General features: G+C 33.5%; 2 protein-coding genes and 2 long non-coding RNA genes across 8 annotated transcripts; 3 read left to right on the top strand and 1 right to left on the bottom strand.

Annotated features, from left to right (window-relative positions):
* The first annotated feature begins 207 nt into the window (after positions 1–207).
* LOC145061567 (26S proteasome non-ATPase regulatory subunit 4 homolog) lies at positions 208–2,711 on the top strand. 2 transcript variants are annotated; one of them, XM_079009090.1, is made up of 10 exons: positions 208–354; positions 427–540; positions 766–871; positions 963–1,077; positions 1,155–1,364; positions 1,450–1,747; positions 1,844–1,970; positions 2,076–2,185; positions 2,295–2,363; positions 2,427–2,711. In XM_079009090.1, the coding sequence occupies exons 1-10, from the start codon at positions 343–345 to the stop codon at positions 2,475–2,477; spliced, it is 1,212 nt and encodes a 403-aa protein (XP_078865216.1). In that variant the 5' UTR covers positions 208–342; the 3' UTR covers positions 2,478–2,711. The 2 variants fall into 2 exon arrangements, with proteins under 2 accessions (XP_078865216.1, XP_078865217.1); XM_079009091.1 differs by lacking the exon at positions 208–354 and having other exon boundaries at positions 785–871.
* A 1,384-nt stretch (positions 2,712–4,095) lies between these two features.
* LOC145062319 (uncharacterized) lies at positions 4,096–5,387 on the bottom strand. Its single transcript, XR_013687531.1, has 2 exons — positions 5,196–5,387; positions 4,096–4,475 (listed from the first exon to the last, which is right to left on the bottom strand). It is a non-coding gene; the product is annotated as an uncharacterized LOC145062319 (long non-coding RNA).
* Positions 5,388–8,729: 3,342 nt separating this feature from the next.
* LOC145062133 (uncharacterized) lies at positions 8,730–12,642 on the top strand. The gene is made up of 4 exons (XM_079009768.1): positions 8,730–10,878; positions 10,973–11,125; positions 11,195–11,444; positions 11,533–12,642. Exons 3-4 carry the CDS (start codon positions 11,357–11,359, stop codon positions 12,525–12,527), a joined length of 1,083 nt encoding a protein of 360 aa, XP_078865894.1. The 5' UTR covers positions 8,730–10,878; positions 10,973–11,125; positions 11,195–11,356; the 3' UTR covers positions 12,528–12,642.
* A 1,518-nt stretch (positions 12,643–14,160) lies between these two features.
* Positions 14,161–18,452, top strand: LOC145061830 (uncharacterized). Of its 4 annotated transcripts, none has more exons than XR_013687314.1 (5): positions 14,161–14,389; positions 16,956–17,046; positions 17,137–17,775; positions 18,027–18,108; positions 18,245–18,452. It is a non-coding gene; the product is annotated as an uncharacterized LOC145061830 (long non-coding RNA). The 4 variants fall into 4 exon arrangements; XR_013687316.1 differs by having other exon boundaries at positions 14,161–14,384; XR_013687317.1 differs by lacking the exon at positions 16,956–17,046 and having other exon boundaries at positions 14,161–14,384.
* The last annotated feature ends 3,682 nt before the right edge of the window (positions 18,453–22,134 follow it).

Here is a 22,134-nt window from a genome sequence, read left to right on the forward strand (position 1 = left end):
TTTTTCCTAAAAAGACAAACATGCCCATGCCTTCGTCTTTGATTTTTTGTTTCGAGCAAAACCAAAAGTACTTGGAAAATTTAGTATTGAAGTTTATGCTTTATTTTAGATAAGTAAAGCTTATTAAAAAGGTCAATCTTGTCATTTACCAAGGTCTGGCCCAAAGCATGCTCACAGGCCCAACAAAAACAAAAGAAGGGCCCAAGTTTTCTGATATTCCATATTTCCGGTGGTACGGTACGTATCGGGCAAGAAAACTCTCCATTCCTCTCCTCCAAACACAACTCTCAAACCCTGTAATCACTCTTTCGATTTACTCCGTTTCTTCGTCAACCTTCAATCATGGTGCTCGAGGTACATTTTTCAATTTTGCCACATACTCTTCTATTTCAAAAAACTAGGGTTTTAATTTGTTATTTGGATCAGGCTACGATGATCTGTATCGATAATTCCGAATGGATGCGTAACGGGGATTACTCACCCACTAGGTTTCAAGCCCAAGCCGACGCTGTTAATCTGATTTGTGGCGCTAAAACCCAGGTAATTTGATAGTCAATCATAGGGCTTTTGTTTTGTTGTTGCCAAGAGTTTAAATCGTACGTAAATATTGTTAATTGGGAAAAGTTTTCGGTAGATTGGGACAAGATCCCACATAAGATGAATTTTGTGGGTCTAGGCGTTTGGCTACTAGTTTTTTTACATAAATTATATTCGTCAATAGCAAGTTGACTTATCCGGTGAGAAGCTGAAAAATTGATGTTGCAGTCTAATCCTGAAAATACAGTGGGCGTATTGACAATGGCTGGCAAAGGTGTCCGTGTTCTTGTCACTCCTACTAGCGATCTTGGCAAGATCCTGGCTTGCATGCATGGTTAGCTTCTTTGATGTAATATTTACTTACAATCTATACAACATTTTTGTATGAAGTTTGAAGTGCTGAAATTTATTCTTCACTTACTCAGGTTTAGAAATAGGTGGTGAGATGAACTTAGCAGCTGGGATCCAAATTGCTCAGTTGGCTTTAAAGCATCGCCAAAACAAAAAACAGCAACAAAGGATAATTGTGTTTGCTGGAGGGTATGTATATGTATCCTTATACATATCATCTTTTAATTAATTATCTTCTGATTTCATTCACATTTTTTGGTTTTCAGTCCTGTCAAATACGATAAGAAAGTACTGGAGCTGATTGGGAAGAAGTTAAAGAAGAACAGTGTAGCTCTTGATGTTGTGAACTTTGGTGAAGAAGATGAATCAAAGTCAGAAAAGCTTGAAGCTTTAGTTGCTGCTGTAAACAACAATGACAGCAGTCACATTGTTCATGTCCCAGCTGGATCAAATGCTCTTTCTGATGTTCTTTTAAGGTTTATTATAATTTATTTTTTATTGACATATCTTTATTAGTATTAAGTATTGCATTGGCTGATGAATGTTTTACTGTTAGTACAGTACTCCAATATTTACTGGTGATGGAGAAGGTGGAAGTGGATTTGCAGCGGCAGCAGCTGCAGCTGCAGCTGGTGGTGTATCTGGTTATGACTTTGGTGTTGACCCAAATCTTGATCCTGAGCTGGCACTTGCTCTTCGTGTTTCAATGGAAGAAGAAAGAGCAAGGCAAGAAGCTGCTGCTAAAAAAGCTGCAGATGATTCTTCAAAGAATGAGAAACAAGGGGAGTCTACTTCACAAGATGCAACTATGTCTGAAAATGTTGCTTCTGAATCTGAGAATAAAAAAGATGATTTAATGGTTACTTCTTGTCTTGCTTCTTATTTTTTTTAGCTTTAACTTTAATTTTTATAATACATATTTGTTGTTAACAGTATAATAATGGTGGCTTGTCAGGATGATGAGAATGCATTGCTGCAACAGGCTCTTGCCATGTCAATGGATGATCCTGCTGCTACTACTGTGACAACAAGGGATACTGACATGTCAGAGGCAGCTGCTGATGATCAAGATTTGGCACTTGGTAACTTGCTATGAATTTTATATAAGATTGATATTTTTACAGTTTTGGTAAAAAAAAAGGTGAATCAATCTTTGAAACTAAATGGTGTTAATTTGCAATTTGCAGCCCTACAATTGTCTGTTGAAGAAGGTGCAAAAGATGGATCAGGGTCAGGGCAGGCAGATATGGGGAAGCTCTTGGCTGATCAGTCATTTGTCTCATCTATTCTTGCTTCGGTACATCATCATTACACTTTTTTCTTATTTTTTTGAATAGAAAAAAAATAATACCAAAAATGGAGAGAAATTGATATTTTTTTTTGTTTTTTTGGGGTTGGTTTTGAAGCTGCCAGGAGTCGACCCGAATGATCCTTCAGTCAAGGATTTGCTTGCTTCAATGCAAAATCAGCCTGAGGTTAGTTCAAAGATCTTTTTTTTTTTTAAATAAGAAATAAAAATTAATTTGAGATTTTATTAGTCTGAGCAGAAGAAAAAGGAGGATAAAGCACCCAAGGAAGACGACAAGTGATGTTATTGTTATGTGGTCTTTTTTTTTTCCTAAGTATAATCCCTGGCATGTACCACTCCTAAAAACCTGATTTTTATTTTATTTTTGTAGGCAAACCACTCCATGAGTTATATATTTCTTTTGTATTTGTGGGTGTAGAGGTTACAAATTACGGTGGCATTTGTTGTTTAATGAATGATAATGGGATGGATAGACTTGTTGATTACACCATAGAATCTATGTTCTGGTTTTAAATGGTCCCTAATTTTTATTTTTATTTTTATTTTGTGTCATTTAAGTCATTAAACTAGTGAACAGCCTGTTAAAAAAGATCATAAAGCTCTGTTTTTCTCATTTGGTCCCGGTTTCACAGGTTACATATAATCCGGGTGGATTTGATTTGATTTGATTTTATAAAAATTAAAAATTAAAAAATAATCGATGTAGACATCAGATGGATTCCTTTATCAATCTCTGTTTCCATGTAAATCACATTGCATTCACTGTGCAAACTAAAGGTAAAAATTCTCTCGAAATAGCTGTTTCTTACTTTCTTCCTTGCAGATCATCCATTTTTGAGAAAATATAAATGATGGATAAGTTATCGTAATTCTGAGTTATTAGATAGTTTACAGGGAAAGATTTCATCAAGGGGATGAATCTTATGATTACAAGTAGTTTGAAATCTTGAAGCTGAACCAGATTATACCATTGGTTTCCTGTTCAGCTGATGGTATAATTTATTAGGGTTATGAATAGTTATAACTGTTCTTCTGTTTGAAATCTTCATCATTCCAAATACAATTCAACAAACTGTTTTGAATAATCTTCTTCAAATCCAACGTTCATACACCCATCTTCACGCTCTTCGATCAATCAGCCACACATAAACATAAACCGGTAATTGTCTTCAAATAATTGAAACCTCAATCCATCTTCATCCTTTGAAATACCCATTAACAAGCTGTTTCGAATTATCTTCTTCAAACTGAAAGTTCATCTCCATCTAAAAGGAATCAAACTGTAACCTCACTCAGAACCAGATATATCGATCATCAAAGGATAGAAGTGGAGATAAAAAAAGTAAAAGTTTAGGGATCATTTGAAACGAAAACATTAACTTTATTGGTGCTTTCATGATAAAAACCCAAACCAAATACTACTATTCTTGTTACCATGGATTTATCAGTTTGACTTTTGGTTCTGTTTATCAACTTTAATCATGGCACTTCGGATTTAGATAAGATGATCATTAATTTCTCTTCTTGCTTGCTTGTTTACATTTTTCTTCATGGATAATTTTTAAAGTGAATAATATTGTGATTCTTGTGTCTAGTTGCCTTGTCTCACACGAAGTTGAAGTTGTTTTAAGCCTTCTATTAACTATGCTGTTTGGGAAAAAAACCCACGATGATTGTCACTATTGAAAATTACATTTTAAATGTACAAGTTCCCTCTCTAATAGATAGATATTAGAGACTTGTTTCTTCAAATCACAACGCATTCACATCCACAGGGAGTTTGTTTGGGTTGCTGATATACAAGTTCGTTTTTTAGCATTTGTTTTATGATTTAGTTTTGTTAAGTGTTTGTTGAAGTAATTATATTGAAACCAATTTAATAAAAAAAAATAAAAAACTTAAACCAGGAAACAAATAAACTTTATTTATAGACATTCAATAGGTTTATCAGAAATAACAACATTATTTATATAGGTTTATCATAAAAGAACATTAAGTTGAATGGGAAATTAAAATATGAATATGACTTAGCATCATCTTCATCTCAACTACTATCTTCTTATCACATATCGCTATCACATGTATTATGAAAATAAGTTTGTCACTTCATCTGCTATCTTCATCTCAAGTGTTATATGACAAAAACAAGGTCATTCTATATGGATTGCACCATCTTTCATCTTTTTTAATATTTCAAGCCTAATAACCTTCATATTCACCTGTTTGCTCCAATCCAGAAGCAATCTCACGAGTAACAGGTTCTCATATCCAGTCGCACCTGCCAACATATACACAAAATTTATCTGAGATACAATTGTAGGTGAAAGGTGTAATAGTTTAGAGGTAATATCAAGTCAATTCTTCAAATTTTAAAATAAAATGGAGCAAATTCTAGTTGCACCATGGGTGTTTAATGGAGTTCAACATCACTTAATTGGCCTAAACATTGAACTCAATTAGTCAAGTATGTTTGAAAACCTCAACAACTGAACTTATTCCATTATTCGATCATAAGAATCTAGCAGTTAATTTTCCAATAGCTTTATGATTTTGTTACAAAATCCTAATAACATCTAACGTCCTCTAATCAACTAACAATGAAGAAACAATCCATTTAGTCATTGATTCTCGGGCATAGATCCCTTTTCGGTTTCCATGTAACATTGTTCAATCATAATTCATACATAAGTTACAGGACAAAACAGCCTAATTTTCATAGTAAAAAATGTAAATTAATAACCAGTATAAATCATAAGCACCTAACGAAGAGAAAACATACTATGTGCATCTGATCAACAATCCAATGCTCCATTGATGAATCATGGTAACAAACAATTCATGCCAATGATGCCATCTTAGTTTAGCCGCATGTATCATCAATCAGTCGAATGCAATTAAATCCTTTCAATTCTACCGATTTACAATAATAAATTTACATATACGTATACATAAAAAGCTCAAATTACTGAAGAAGTGTGTGTGACTTAGAAAGAGATACCTTAAAAGAAGGAATGGAGCTCTCTCCACAGCTATCACATAAAACTCCATCGAAGTCCAAGGCATACAGATATCGCATTTATTTTTCTCTTTCTAATCCAGTCGGTAGGAAAAGACGGGAGAATTTGAACGCTTTGTTGTAGTCCAACAGATTTCAATTGAGAGCCTCAATTTTTGCCTCTCTCCACATCTACACTCCGTCCGTGCTAAAAAAACACAAAAAAATTAAGAAGGATTAATACCATAAAAACCATTAATCCATTATATTTACATCATTGTTTTGATTTAGCTCGATTATTTTTTTTGTTATTTGTTGGTGATTTTAGTGTCACCATGTCATTTTAAGTAATTGGGACCGATATATGAGCTAAGAGGCTTTATAATTTGTATGCTAATATATGTACGAGGTTGTGCGGAGTGCACGCATCTATAAGATCGAATTAGAAGCCGGTTCGACGACTAGTCAGGGGTCCGGGGGCAGCGCCCCTGGGTCCGGGGTTTCCAAAGGGGCTGATGAAACCCTAATCCTGTTTATAAACGATTTTCCTCCTCAGAAGGAGGTTACAAATTTTAGCTCTCGTTTTCATCAAACTCTCACATAATCTCTCTATCAAATTGGTTTACGATTTCTGTGCCTAGAATCGTAAGTGTCCACTTGGATTATCCTAGGCTGAATTTCTTGCAACCCAGACATATGGTAGAAATATCAGTTTGAAAAGTATTCTCACGATCCAAGTTGGTATCCAGATCTCCACTACAAACCCTAATATATCTTACATTATTTATATGCCATTATATTTTGGAATTTTTTTCATTTTTGGGACACCGAACGGTTACCGACAAGTTAAAGTAACCATTAAATTTACATCATTGTTTTGTTTTAGCTTGATTATTTTTTTTTTGTTATTTATATGCCATTATATTTTGGAATTTTTTTCACTTTTGGGACACATGCTACAATAACTTGTTTGTTTGTCGAAACATGTTTTTAGCCCAAACATTTACATCTCAGATTGCGTTTTGTCCCAACTTTTTTTTTTCCAATTTGCCATTACTTTTTTGGAAAAATTTTCATTTTTAACCATTGTCCAGTTATCAATAGGTACTTTAAAATGTAAAATGCCAATCTCTAAGTCTGGGATATCTACTAAACAATGTGACATGTTAATCTCCAAGCCAATCAAATTTGTTCATTCATTCGTAATTCATCTAATGACATATTTGTTGAGAAATCAAAAGAATGAGATGATAGTACATATTAGAACATATTAAAGTATAAAGCTATAGTAAGAGAAAATATAAAATAATTGTTGCATTTAACCCTTAAAATTTTACGGACTATAGTCATCTCATTTCTTTGGTTTCTCAACAAATATGACATTAAAAATAGCCAATTGTTTCCTAGATGAATTATGAATTAACAAATTGGATTTGACTTAAATATTAGCATGTGACATTATTTATTAAATGTTATGGGTTCAAGACTTGCACTAAATATTGGTAATACAAAAAATAGAGTGTGTGACTTACTAGCTGACACATCTCGTCTATCAAGGATAAGTCACGGTTTCGACTCTCGCTTTCAACGCCTCTTGTTTTTTCATTTTAAGCTTTTACATTTTTAAATACGTATTGGTGATCGGCCAAGGGCTAAAAATGAAAAAAGAATAAAAAAATAATGGCAAATGAGAAACAAAAAATGGGAACGATTCACTATATGATAATTGTTACAATCGCCTAGACTAATCTTCCAACCCTCCCCAAAATTACACACACACACACTCTCCAAAGTGGTAACAAACACTTTCTACACTCGAAACAAAAGAAAGAAAAAAAAGAATTGAACAATTCAAGTGTATTGATTGAAGTGTTTTGAAACCAAAGCCTTAGTCTCTTTTTATAAGTTTGGAGTCCTCCCAAACTTTCATCCTTATACCATTATAATGTGGGATGGAACAACTATTCATTTAGACCAAAAAAACTCAATACATATCCACCTTGGATAAATAAAAGAAAACACAACCACATAAAAAGAACATCATCTTCAACCGACAATCATAATTCTAAAGTCATAAAGTTATCATACCCCACCATAAAAGAGTATCACCATGCAGAGTTAACCATTCTTAGAAATTCACCCATGCACATGTTGAAATACTTGCATGAAGTTTATTGCAGAAATTTCCTATTTGGCATACCCACAAGTCATTATCCATCAACATCAAATTTAACCATACATCTTCCATTTATGCCAATCAATTGCCTGCGTGTAGATACATAAACCATCAAATAAACTACATTTTTTTCATGGTAGCATGGGCATAACATATGGATGTCATTTCTCAAAGGAATTCATTACCATCAATAACAGTGGATAAATGTTAACTACATTTGAGCCTTTGTTGAATTTGCTCCACCCGGACAATTTCTCTTGACATGCCCAAATTGTCCACACTTCCAGCATACTAAATGCTTATGTAAGACAATAGTTCCAACATAACAAATTCTTTTGTGATTTCTTCTTCTTTCTGTTCCCGTACATCAAAATTGTTCCTTTTGACGAAGTATCGCTGCTACTCTCCACTCTTTTATCCTCAAATAGGAGTTTCTAGTAAAATCTGCATACTGCAAGGTCTCTTTCCCATACATCAGAATGAGCTTTATATGCTCACAGAGAGATGACAAAGATAGGATGAGCCTTAATACTTTATCCTAATCTTCAACCTTCACTCTGATAGCCTCTAGTTTTGTCAATATTATTAAGAACACTTATATGATATGAGAATTTTGTATCTCCATTCATATGAAGAATATGTAAATCACTTTGGGTTCTCAGTTCCCCATATTCCTAAAAAAGCAGTGTTAGGTTTTGTAGGTTTCTAGTCCTTGATTCTTGGGTTTATTATTTTGGTTTAGAATCAAAATTTGAAAGGTCACTTAAGTCTATATTTCGACCCTCATAACTTTTTCATACGAGGTGAAATAAGTTTATTTTTTCCAGAATTTAGTTCTATGTCTTCTTGGCTACATTATAGTATTAAGAACCACCTTAAGTGATTAAGAATTGGTTGGGTTACACATCACTAAACATGGGCTATGATGGGTGTTGGTTTTTTTTTCTTTTTTTGTAAAAGTTTCAGCCAACTTTTGCAAGCTCCGAATGAGCTTATTTTCCCAACATACAGTCCTCTTTATTGGCTACTTTTTTAGGCTCAATACCACCATAACCAGTTAAGAATATCTTATTTACACACCCCTAAACATGGGTTGTTACGACTGTTAGGTTGTTTTTAGTTTGTGAAAAAAATTAGGGGTCATCTGACAGTTGCTAACTAGGTTAGAGCTAACTAGGTTAGAAGTTGCACTACAAATAAAATGACATATAGCGGCACACATTTTTAGTGGCATATGGTTAATGTGCTACTATATCATGGTATTTAGTGGCATTTATTATAAGCCACTAAAAAATTAGGGTAAATTACACGGATGGTCCTTGTGGTTTGGGGTAACTTGCACGCCTAGTCCCTGAGCAAGATTTTTAACTCGGATTATCCCTAATGGTAAAATTCATAACCCGCCTGGTCCCTCACTTAACATTCCGTCTAGTTGCTCCGTTAAAACACCCCACGTGCAAGGCACGCAGGGGTATTTTTGTCTTTTTAATATTCTAGTGTTACCGCTATGTTGTATACGAAGAGGCGATCATTTTGCTTTGTACTCCATCTTTTCATTCAGAAAACCCATAAAAAATTTCAACATTCCGATAAGAAAACCCTAATCGTGATATCTTCTCCTCTGAAACGCAATGGTGTTGTGGCGTATACGTGCAAATATGGAGGAAATCGAAGTTGGACGTCGTTACTGTAAGTATTCTTTCACTCTCAATCTTCTATAACTTGGATTTTGTTGAAACCTTATCTGAAGTGGGCTATTTCACAGGGGGGCATCCGACAATCTTTTCCATTTGGTTATACCATGGTGGAGAGTTCACCAAATTTCCTGGAAGAAAGTACATCAAAGGAAAACAAACGTATATAGACTTACTCGACATGGATACTTTCTCAGTGCATGACATTGATGAAATGATGGAACAGTTAGGCTATGTTGATGAAGGTATACCTTTGTACTATCACTTTAAACGACCTTTTTCAGATTTAGATTTCGGGTTATTTGCTTTGGGTAGTGATCAGGATGTGAGACATCTGGGTACCTTCATTTCCAAGCATAAGTTGATTGAAGTCTATATTGAGCATGGAAAAACCCAATTACATACATACACAATGTCCCTAAATCAAGCAAAAATTCAAATAAAGGAAATTATTGAACCTCCATCGTGTTCTCGTAGGCTTTTCTTAGATTGGTATGATACTGGGGAGAAAAATGTTGTTGGGGATGCTTCTAAAGAGGCTAATGTAATGGACCTCACTGGAGATGACAATATGGACATAACTGATAATGGGGATAATAACAAGGAAGGAAATCCATGCGTTGAAGTTGAAATTGGGGACAAATTTGAGCACACAAATGAAGTTGAATTTAGGGATGGTAACAAGGATGGAGAAGATCCATGGGCTGAATTTGAAAGTGGGGACATGTTTGAGGACATAAACGAAGAAGAATTTGGAAGTGGGGACAACTTTGACGATGATAGTGGTTATAAATCTAGTGAGTCCGATGATATAGACTTTTATGTTGACAATGACAACATCTTAGATGATGTAGAAGTTGACATGAATGATTTCAATGATAACATTGATATGGATGCAGAGTGGGTTGGAGGTATGAATGACAATGTGGTACAATAAGAGAATGAAGTTGGAGAGCTTAATGAAGTACTAAATAACGAGGTACTTTTGTCAAGCTCATCTTCGGATGAAGGTCCAGTTGGTCAACGAAAGAAGACCATCAAAGCTATCCAACGAGCTCATGAGAATGATGAAGCAAATGTTGTTGAACCATTTTATATCCTTCAAACCTTTAATACAGCCGAAGAGTTTAAAGAAAGAGTTAAAGTCCATGCTATTGAGACAACAAGGGAACTTGGTTTTGAAAAAAATGAAAAGAATAGGGTAAGAGTTGTGTGTAGGGGGACAATACCAAAACTGGGAAACTTAGACAAAAGTGGGGAAGGTCAACAAGAAGTCAACAATGAAGATGAAGAGAAGTGCCCGTGGAGCCTCTACGCTAGTAAATGGAAATGTGATATAAATTGGATGGTCAAATCTTACAACAACGAACATCGTTGTCTCCAAGCTCGGAATGTTAAAGCTTGTACTTATAAGTTTCTCGCCCAAAAGATTACAACTCAGGTGGAATCTAACCCAACTATTCCAATTCGTGCTTTACAAGAACAACTGCAACGTGATTACCAAGTGGGACTTTCCAAGATGAAAGTGTTTAGGGCTAGAAATGAAGCTCTCAATCAGGTGCGAGGGGATTATGTTGGTCAGTATGCTCTATTGAGAGACTATGTTCTAGAACTCCAAAAACATAACCCATACACGACTGTAAAGATTGATGTAGAGAGTGAACCAAATCCAAATTCAGAAACTAGAACTTTCAAGCGCATATACATCTGTCTTGGTCCTTTAAAAAAGGGATTTGCTGCTGGAAGAAGAGACTTTCTTGGTCTCGATGGTGCCTTTATGAAGGGTCCATACCCAGGACAAATACTTTCAGCTGTGGTAACCTTTTTTCATATGAACTACATTTATATTATAAAAAGTTGTATTTTAGGTTATTGATGGTGCTTTAATTGTGAAATTTTTACTTATGTAGGGAATTGATGGTAATAATGGAACATATCCACTGGCTTATGCTGTTGTGGAATCTGAGAGTACCAACTCATGGACTTGGTTTCTAACTTGTCTAGGGGATGATTTGGGTTTAGGAACCAACTCAAATTTTACGTTTATGACAGACAGACAAAAGGTATTAATTCGAATATCAAATTAATACATTATATATGGTATACTTTTAATACAATTTTCCATTATATAGGGAGTGTTACCTGCTATAGCAAAGTTGTTTCCATGCGCTGAGCATCGTTATTGTCTTCGTCATATCCATGAAAACATGAAAGCTAATTGGAGGGCAAAGCAATTCAAAGACTTGCTATGAGATTGTGCAAAAGCATCTACTGTTCAACAGTTTCAACGATCAATGGAGGAACTTAGAAAACTTAATAATGATGCGTATGAGTGGCTTAAAAACATTCCTCCTCAACATTGGTCTCGTTCACACTTTACAGGTAGATTTTAATGTTAGATCATTAGTTTGTAGCTGTGCAATATGTGTGAAACTCTAAATAGCTCATACATATTTTAATGATTTATCAGGTAGAGCTCATACAGATGCTATGCTTAACAATATGTGTGAATCTCTAAATAGCAAGATTGTTGAAGGTCGTGATGTACCAATCATTACATGTTTGGAGTACATTAGAGAGTACTTAGTGAAGACAATTGTAACTGTGCAAAAGGAAATTGATAAAGTTGTAGGTCCATTGACTCCTACAGCTACCATATGGGTTGAAAAACTGAAGAAAGAGGCTTCACAATTAAGGTCTGTTTTCTGTGGGAATGGGAAATATCAAGTCAGTAAAAATCTTCTGGAACAGTTTGTGGTAGATATGGGCCACCAAACATGTTCATGTAGAAGGTGGGAACTAATAGGGATACCATGTGCACATGCAATAACATGTATGTGGGAGGTGTTGAAGAACAAAGAAATTGATAAGATACCCGAACATTGGGTCCATCGAACGTATTGGTTAGAAACATGGAAGAATATGTATTCTTTTACAATTCAGCCAATCAATGGAAGGAACATGTTGGAGAAGTCTACATGCCCTACAACCTTACTCCCTCCAAAACACCATGTGCCCATTGGAAGACCAAAGAAAAAAAGAAGGAGATCTGCCATGGAGGTTGAGGATTTGGTGAAAGGTAACCAATTGTCAAGAGCACAAAAATCAGTGACATGTTCTAAGTGTAACAAAAGTGGGCATAATGCAAGGACTTGCAAGGGACAAAAGGCTGGTGGTTCTCAAACTTCAAGGAATGTTGGTGGATCACAAACTTCAAAGATTGTTGGTGGTGCTGGTAGTGAGAAAGTGAAGGCTGGAAGTGCAAAAGTGAAGGCTGGTGGATCAAAAACTTCAAAGAATGTTGGTGGTGCTGGTAGTGAAAAAGTGAAGGCTGGAAGTGCAAAAGTGAAGGCTGGTGGATCACAAACTTCAAGGAATGTTAGTGGTGCTGGAAGTGCAAAAGTGAAGGATGGAAGTGCAAAAGTGAGGGCAAGTGTTAGCAAAAAAGGGAAAGGTGTCCCATAAATGTGGCTTTTAGGTGTTTATGTATTGTTTTGGTTGATGTTGACAAACATTGTCTTCTTTTGAACTAATTTATGTGTTGTGATGGTTATGTTGATTGCTTTTGAAAAACAATGGTGTAATTATAGTATCCAGTTTTAGCAATGTACTTTGCCTTTGACAAACAATGTAATCTTTTGATTGCTTTTATTTTGGTCATCTGTTTTGCTTATTTTGGTCATCTGCTTTTGGCATTGCTTTTATTTTGGTCATATGTTTTGCTTTTATTTTGGTCATCTGCTTTTGTCAATGTAATCTTTTGATTGCTTTTAGCAATGTAGTTTAACCAATGTACCAAGATACATCACAAATTGTAAAATACAATCAAGTTCAACAAAATATCATTTTCATTGATAAAAGGGTACCCTTGATACAAATAAGATTCATTACAATGCATTGTAAACAACTGCAACTACATCAGTTGATCTTAAAACTAACACTACAACTTGTAAACAACTATCCCAAAAAACAAAAACCAACTGATTATTAACAATGCCTTCAGATTCTGATTTTGGACCTCAAGTTCTTGAATTTGGATTTCAAGCCCCTCGTTTTTTATTTCCGCCTCATGACCATGCTTTTCTTCATCTACCCACTTAATAAAGCTAGACCTTGGTCCCTGTACTGTGAATAGCTTCGATTAGCACATACACATACTAGGGTTACAATAGAAAATCCCCCAAAACAATTCCAGCATCGTACCTCTAATGGGCAAGCATAAAATGCCCTACCTGGGTTTCTTTTCGTAGTTGAAGTACGTATAACGCCTATCACACCACAGTTGCATTTCACCATGTTTGATCGGTTGTGAGAAGAAAGGTGGGAGGAGAAGACTGCGATTGAGAAAGAAATGGGGGAGGAAGACAAATAAACCATGTTTAAAGAAGACTGGGTGGCATGAAAAGACAAAAATACCCCTGCGTGCCTTGCAAGTGGGGTGTTTTAACGGAGCAACTAGACGGAATGTTAAGTGAGGGACCAGGCGGGTTATGAATTTTACCATTAGGGATCATCCGAGTTAAAAATCTTGCTCAAGGACTAGGCGCGCAGGTTACCCCAAACCACAGGGACCATCCGTGTAATTTACCCAAAAAATTAATACATTTAATGACACTTAATCTTTTGTGTCACTAAATTACATAGTTATTAGTGGCATAATGACTTGATATACCACTAAAACTTTTTTTTAATTAAAAATACCATATAGATAATTCTTATAATTACTAAAAAATTTAATTATAAGATTAACAATTTATTTTATATTTCTCATTTAAAACTAGTATTACATATTTATGGAAATTTACTATAATTATTAATTGATTTGTTAGTTTTTACAAAAAAGAAATTAACTTTTTTTTAAATTGGTTAAAAAAAGGTATCGTATCCTATATTAACCATGAACAAATTTAAACCGGTTAAAGATTTTAGCACTTAACCTTGGTTAACGCGTGTGATCAATTGTATATGGCCAAGTGTGATTAAAGGTCTCGTTAGGCCCAAATTTTGTGCATCTTTAGAAATATGTGTTAATCGAATACAAATATGTTTTTTTAGAACAATATATTAACATAAAACAAAGACCAATAAGAAGCAAAGCTGGAACAATACGTACAACAACCAAATAAATATTCCCAAGAAAAATACGTTAATTTGGGTTTATCATCGCATCACACACCGAAGATATCAAAACCCACTCCCACTCTCTCACTCCTGACGATGATCTGAACGCACCCTCTCTTCGTCGGCGCCGGACCATCACGCTATCGTCGGCCTATGCGTCGCTGCTTCTGCGATCGCCGTCGCTGCATCCTCAATCTTACAGTTAGGTATTTTTGCTGCTCAAATAAAGTATTTAAAAATTTCATTTGTTTTTAGATTTGAGGTTGTATACTGCTCGATTGTTGCAAAATCATTGCCCAAACTGCTAGGGTTAATCAATTTCATTCCAGAAGTATTTCAATCAATAGTTCTCAGATAATACTTTATTGACCAATAGATGTCATAAACATTACCGAAAGTTGTCCATTATCACCCCGTAGTACTAAATACATGTTATGGATCAATTATTTGCTTGTTTATATTCCATTCTTTGCCAACCAAACAGATGGTTAAACACATGCAATTTCATTTGACATTTTTTCAACTTCTGTTATCTTTAAGAGCTTTATTCTATTAACATTTTATGAACCAAATACCTCCTTAGCTTCAACTTGTTAAGATGTCTACTAAGTTAAAAAATCACACGATACCTTCATCTTTATTGTTATATTAGTGAGAGTTCCCCAATAGGAAGCCTGTAGCATAATTTTGTCTCAATGATATCAATTTCAAACTAGTTAGATGTATATTAAAATGTCTCATTGACATAAATCTAACTCTCAACCCTAATCCAATTCCCATTAAATGCATTACAGATAACCACTTGCTACCAAGCAAAGTTGTCAATTTGGTTGTTTTTAATGATAAGTGAAACCCACAAGAACTATTTGCATTATAAAACAGAAAAAAGACTTTATTACCCTTCTTCTAAAGCTCTACCTGTAACCATCTAACCATCTAGGAGATGATTAAGCAAACACAATGTAATAAACCAAACGTGTGGTTTTTGATTTGATTTATATATATATATATATATATATATATATATATATATATATATATATATATATATATATATATATATATATATATATTGTATTGACAATTACTCTTTGAGAAGAAGGTGCTTTTTAAGCTTCATGTTTTCAATTCTACAGCATACCAACTGTTCCTTTAACTTATTTGTAGCCTCTTCAAACTTTTTATTCATAAACTCTTTCTCCTTCATTTCTTCTTTACATCTGACCCTCATTCCATCCAACCTTGTTTGTGCTCCATTTAACCTCATTCTCAATTTTGCCTTGTCTATATCACCCTGTTAAAGTCAAAGTCAAAGTCAACATGATTACTAAAAAGTCAAAAAAAAAAAAAACATTTTTCAAGACAAAAAAACTTACACCGTGTGTTTTGGCTTCTAAGGTAGATAGCTTCATTGTCAACTCTTCAACTTTAGCTTTCGTATTTAAAAGCTGGTAAAAAATATAAAGAAAAAAATTAAGTAAAATGAAAAATCCAAAAATAGCAATCAAATTTGGTTTTTAACTTTTTACCTTGTCATTACATTTTTCCATGAGCAGTTGTTATTCTTCAATCTGAGCCACTAACTCTTTTCTTTCTTTTGTGATCTCAACAATTTGATTCAGTAACTTCTGTAGATACACATAATTGTTGACTATTTGACCATTTGAAATTTATCTCATTTTGCTGATAAAAATTTTGACCCTTGCTTTTCTTTTTAATTTTTAAATATTTTATTCTTTCAATTTTGTGAATTCACAGAAATACCCTTACAGGGTATGATTCAGTAACTTCTGTAGATACACATAACTGTTGACTATTTGACCATCTGAAAATTTTGTCGTTTTTCCAATAAAAATTTGATCCTTGGTTTTCTTTTCAGTTTCTAACTTTTTTTTTTTTTTTTTTTTTTTTATGAAATTTCAAAAAAAATACCCTTATAAGGTTATATCTTAATTAAAAAAAAATAAAAAAGTATAAAACTTACATCTTCTGATGTTTTCTTCTGATCATCAAGCAGTATAAGATCATTCTTCAGCCGGTCAATTTCAAGTGATTTCTCCATAAAAAACACAATAAGGGAAAAGAAAACAAAAAAAAATAAGTTGAATTTTCTTAATTAACCGAGTTATCTTCAACAATATACTGCTATAAGTTATCTCCATTAGAAGTGCTAAAGGTTCAATAACAATGCTAGTAATGAAAGTGAATTCAGAAGCATAGAATCCTTAATTTCTATAAAATATCACAAAAAAAAAAAGATTAAACACGAATAAAAATGAAATCAAGGAAAATCTCACCTAAAAACACAAAGACCTCATGATCAATGTTTTTTTATACAATCTTTGACCAATATTAAAAAAGCTTAAAATAACCCACGACAGTGACTGTCAGAGAATCTTATGACGAAAATCACTATTATGAGTTTATCTATTGTAAAAAAATAATGAGAAATCACCTGGGCAGTGTAAGGAATATGCCTTTTTGTATTCCCAGTTCCCAACTATTGAAGTATCTTAAGGGTGAACCTGTGAATGAATTAAAGTAGATAGCCATTTCTTCCTTTTCCTCCATCAACCTACTAATAGAGCTATCTGCATTCTGATTTTTTACTGCTGCTTCTTCCAAGTTTGCATTCTGATTTTTTACTGCTTTTTGTTCATTGAATCCCTGGTTTCACCTTTTAGTTAAAACAATTTTACACTAAAAAATAGAAAGTACATTGCTATTATGGGTAAAAGATAAAGTAAATTTATGGAAAATAATTATGTAAAGCATGAGTGATTTGAGGAGAAAGAGCCGTGCAAAGATGGAAGAGCCCCATGTTTCTGGGACAAAATCATTTGCTCGACTTGCTCACGAAGTGGTATTATTATATTTTATTATTTTGACTTATATTATCGTCTTTTTTTAAAATTATTTATTTTTCATCAAACATAACTACATCTTGTTATAGGCATTGAAGAATGGTGTATACCCAACACGAGGACAAATATATGTTAAAACCCGCACTCGTAAAACTGGAAATATCGGGAATGAAAAAGTCGCTCAAGTTATGGTAATGATTTCCCTAGACACTATATATACATGTTTTTAATCATATCAAGTCATATACTGTTTGTTTCGTTTTAAACCTTGTTATTTGTCCCACTTTCAAAGTATTGGAAACATACTTTTAAACTAGGTTGGTATACTATGATAGTATAGTAACCACTTTCAAAGTATGTTGCTATTAATTTGAAAGTGGGACAAAACAGTGGGTGAGAAACACTTGTCATGTTTTTTGTATGTTGCTATTATGCACACTTCCCTATAAGCCATTACAAGCGATTCCTCAAATACCCAAGGATCAAGTACCTTAGGATCTGTAGATGAAATTTCAAATGATGACTACTCTAAAGTGAAAGGTCCTGAAAAAAGAGGGTATATCAGATGTGTTGGAAGGATGCCTACCGTAAAAGAGAAGGTTGTTTCTTGTTCTAATGATCCGAGTGTCGAACAACTAAAAACTATGGTGAACGTTATGGAAAATATCATCCAAGAACATATCCCAAATGCAAACTTGTCTGGAATTCTTAGCAATATGAACATACAGGTACATATGCCATCTATAATTGCATTGTTCCTTTTCAATTACCCTATGAACAAGAAAAGCATTCATTAAAATTAGTCCATTATCATATTTCCAATTGGACTTAAGAATGACCACTTTTGCCCTTTTGAATACTCTTCTTGGTGTACATTTGCATCTTCTTAAACGCATTCTTCTTGTTCATTTGTACAAGATTAGTAGAAGGTATCGAGAGTTGGACATTAATGTTATATGTTTTCATTAATTTGTTTCAGATGCTAGGCAACACTTCTACAGTTCCATGCAACTCTAATTCAATTAACCAGAGAGCATCTTCTGAAAGTCATCATAACCATGGTAATAATTTTTATGAGCTTGTCTTTCCTTTGTTCTTATAAATATAGTTTATTTGTGTTGAGTGTTATATTATGTATTTTCTAAACTAAGCTTTATTTCACTGGATTCTGGATTATCCTTGTTTGTTTTTTGACAGGGAATTGCTAGCATTGATTCTAAAGTATGAGATAACACAATTTATTCAACTTATCATGTCTTTGTTTTCTTTTATATCCAAGTTTTAAATTTTGTTCATTACTCTATATTTATCATGTATTTAGACATATTTGATATTTACCTAGATATTATATTCAAAAAGTTAAAAAAATATTGATGAAAAACAATGAAATTTTGATTATTTTCAATGTGCTACAATTTAATTATTCATTTTATTTTATATTATAGATGAAATTGTATTGTGGTAAATAAAATTGTCACTAAAATCTTAAAATATGTAACTAAAAGTAGCATGAATTTTTTAAATCACATGAGTTTTTAATGGCACAAAATATATGCCACAAAAAATTTCCTTCTGCTGTGACACATAAAAAAAGGCACTATTTTTTTTGTTGTGGTAAATAAAAAAGTGTCACTAAAATCTTAAAATGTATAACTAAAAGTAACATAAATTATTAAATCAAATTAGATTTAGTGGCACAAAATATGTGCCACAAAAGAAATTTGTTTTACTGTGACACTTAAAAAAGTGTCACTGAAAACCTAAAAATTGCAGTAGCAAAAACAAAAAGTGCCACTAAAAGGTTTTAGTGTGAGTGTTTCTAGTGACATTTATTAAGCGGCATTAAGTGTGCCGCTGATTCATTGAGAAGCCTTTAGTGGCATTTTTTTGGGCTTTTAGTGGCACTTTTTGTGTGCCACTAAATGACATATTTTTTGTAGTGTTGATTGGGTTATAAGTTTCGATTGAGTTCTGATGGAAACTTGTTGTTTGTTTTTGCATCTGACTAACATTGCAAAAACATTGCAAAATGCCTATATTAACCTCATACAATATTTTTTTTATAATAAATCCTTTATGATTTACCATTTAATTATATTGAACGTCATACGTCATTGTCAATTTAAGAAATCATAAACAAAAGAACGTTTTTCATTGGACTCCACATTTTGTATAACAATCTGCTCATTGGAGTGATCATTTTTTTGTTTGGAAAATGTTTAAAATATATACAATCTTAATGTGACATACAACACATCTTTATAACTTTCACTAGTTTCCAAAGCTCACAATCTTCTAAATTTTTATGTATCATAAAACCAAGTCATGATCAAAATAATAATCTTTAACATGAAATAAGATTTCATTTGGGTATTTACTCAAACATATCATGTCCTTTTGACATAAAAAACCACCCATCAAAGTTCTTTTTGTCCAGTCACTTGATCAAGAAGGAATATTTAACCTCAGTCCTCATAAGGCTACATTTTAAACTGAGGAAGCAGGTAAAAATTCTTCTTTTTTCTTCTCCTCTAACTTTGGTACCTTTTATGGCTCTTTCTTCTCTTTATTTGGTGTATCAACATATGCCTCTTTGACTTCTTTTTCTTCTTTTTATGTCTTATCTTTAATATTCAAATTCTCCATTAGTCCAACAACATTTGAGGCATCTTTGTTCTCCTCCTCCGAATATTATGACTCTAATGTAGAAAACTTCATTAACTATTTCCATGAACTTTTTACAGTCTAAAATCAAAGAAAATAACAACACATAATTTATAGTTACATTGACAGAGCAAGAGATCCAAATTAAACACATTTGACAAAAATTAAACTTAAACTTACTATCAATGTTAAGGCTATTTTTCTTGATCACTTTAGTGATAAATTCAGAAAAATATCATGTACTGTAGTGGGGAGAATAGGATCCCTCGGTTCAAAAGATTATCAGATGAGCAAGCTTTCGGTTTGGAAATATTGTCGTGTTTAGAGGAAATTAAGGAAGCAGTGATGTCTTGCGGAGGGGACAAGGCGCCAGGCCCGAATGGATTTACTTTTACTTTTATCAAACAATATTCGCAATTGATAAAATTGGATATCCATGCTTTTGTTAGTGATTTTTTCTCAAAAGCTAGAATACCCTCGGATGCAATTCTTCTTTCATTACTTTAATTCCAAAGATTAGTAGTCCAATGGTGGTGAATGATTATCGACCTATAAGCTTGATTGGAGTCCAATATAAGATTATTTCTAAATTATCAGCTAATTGGATTTCTAAAGTGATAAATGATGTTGTTAGTAGCGAGCAATATGCTTTTGTTCATGACCGACAAATTTTGGATGGTCCTCTTATGGTAAATGAATTAGTAGAATGGTATAAAAAGAGACGAAAGAAGATGATAGTTCTAAAAATTGATTTTGAAAAGGCCTATGATTCCATCGATTGGGATTTTCTTGATCGTATGATGTAGTTCATGAAGTTTGGTGATAAATGGAGATCTTTGATTCACGCTTGTTTGATTTCAACTAGAGCTTTTGTTCTCATTAATGGAAGTATGACGAAAGAATTTCAATTACAAAGGGGTCTTCGGCAAGGTGTCATTTATCTCCATTTCTCTTTATTATCGTTATGGAAGGTCTTCATATTGCTATTGAAGATGCAAAGTCGGTGAATCTTTTCTCGGGAGCTAAAGTGGGCAAGTCTTCTCTCATTATTTCTCACCTATTCTATGCCGATGATGTGATTATACTTGGAGATTGGGTTATAAGTAATATTTATAACATAGTTCGAGTTTTACTTTGCTTTTTTTGGTTTTGGGGTTGAAGATTAATATACATAAAACAAAGTTATATGGTGTGGGAGTCTCTTTTGATGAATTGGAGGACTATTCTTTGATTATTGGTTGTATGCCAGATAAAATTCCATTTAATTATCTTGGACTTCCGGTTAGGCAAAATATGACAAGGGAGGTTGGGTGGAAGATTGTGTTTGATAGATATCATAAAAATTATCAAGGCTTTAACTTTATCTATATGAGGTAGATCAATGCTTCTAAAATCGGTGTTGGGGTCTTTCGTGATATATTTAATGTCTATCTTTCTTATGCTTGTGTTGGTGGCAAAGAAATTGGAAGCTTTACACTCAAATTTTTTTTATGGGGAGGTGATGCAGATAAATGAAGATGCATTGGAGGCCTTGATATTAGAAGTTTGGTGGTGTTTAATTTTGCTCTCCTTAAAAAATAGAGTTAGCGGTTCTTAAACACTCTAAATTTATTATGGGTGAAAGTCATACAAAAATTATTTGGTGACGATGGTGGTTTCCATTTTAATTATTCTCGTTTAGGAGCAGGGCCATAGGCTAGAATTGTTGCGTCAAATTCGCGTCTTCTTAATAAAGGTGTTATGATGGATTCGATTATAAAGAAAAAAGTAGGAAATGGCAAAAACACTAGATTTTGGAAAGATGCATGGCATGATAATCATTCTTTATCTGTTGAATTTCCTAAGCTCTTTGCACTTGAAAAGGAGAAAAATTGTTATATAGCAGATCGAAATATTGATGGTGTTTGGTGTTGGAAGTGGAGGCATGAACAAAGGGGCAGTGAAGAAGCTTGTCAGATTAGGAATCTTATTGATTGTCTCCAACAAGTTGAGTTTTCTAATCAATCTGATAGGTGGTGGTAGGATATTGATGAGAATGAGTCTTTTCATTAGGGCGTGCTTAGAAAATGGATAGATGAAAGTATTCTCCCTAATGCAAGTATAGATACCAGATGGAATTCCTTTTTACCTATAAAGGTAAACATAATGATATGGCACACTCGTTTAGATAAAATCCCAACTAGAATGAATTTAGAAAATTGGGATATAGACGTTTGTAACGCCCGTAGATTAGGGTTAGTCAATTTTAAAGACAATAAGCATCAAAAATGACTTTTTGATGGAAGATTATTTTGAAGGAATAATCTTAACTAAGTTGTAGTATATGTTACAAGGATTTCGTACATTTAAAGAACACCGAAATCCGAGTTATAACGAAGAAATTATGACCTGTCGAAGTTTCGCGACAGATGCGACACGACACA

The sequence above is a fragment of the Lactuca serriola genome, chromosome 7 (assembly GCF_051521515.1).
Source record: "Lactuca serriola cultivar US96UC23 chromosome 7, Lser_US96UC23_V15, whole genome shotgun sequence".
NCBI lineage: Eukaryota > Viridiplantae > Streptophyta > Magnoliopsida > Asterales > Asteraceae > Lactuca > Lactuca serriola.

Coding starts and splice junctions, on each gene's coding strand:
- LOC145062133 (XM_079009768.1), top strand. CDS start 11,357: ATGGAGGAACTTAGAAAACTTAATAATGATGCGTATGAGTGGCTTAAA. Junction 11,445..11,532: donor GTCTCGTTCACACTTTACAG/GTAGATTTTAAT, acceptor ATGATTTATCAG/GTAGAGCTCATACAGATGCT.
- LOC145061567 (XM_079009090.1), top strand. Junction 1,078..1,154: donor ATAATTGTGTTTGCTGGAGG/GTATGTATATGT, acceptor TTTGGTTTTCAG/TCCTGTCAAATACGATAAGA. Junction 1,971..2,075: donor TGATCAAGATTTGGCACTTG/GTAACTTGCTAT, acceptor TGCAATTTGCAG/CCCTACAATTGTCTGTTGAA.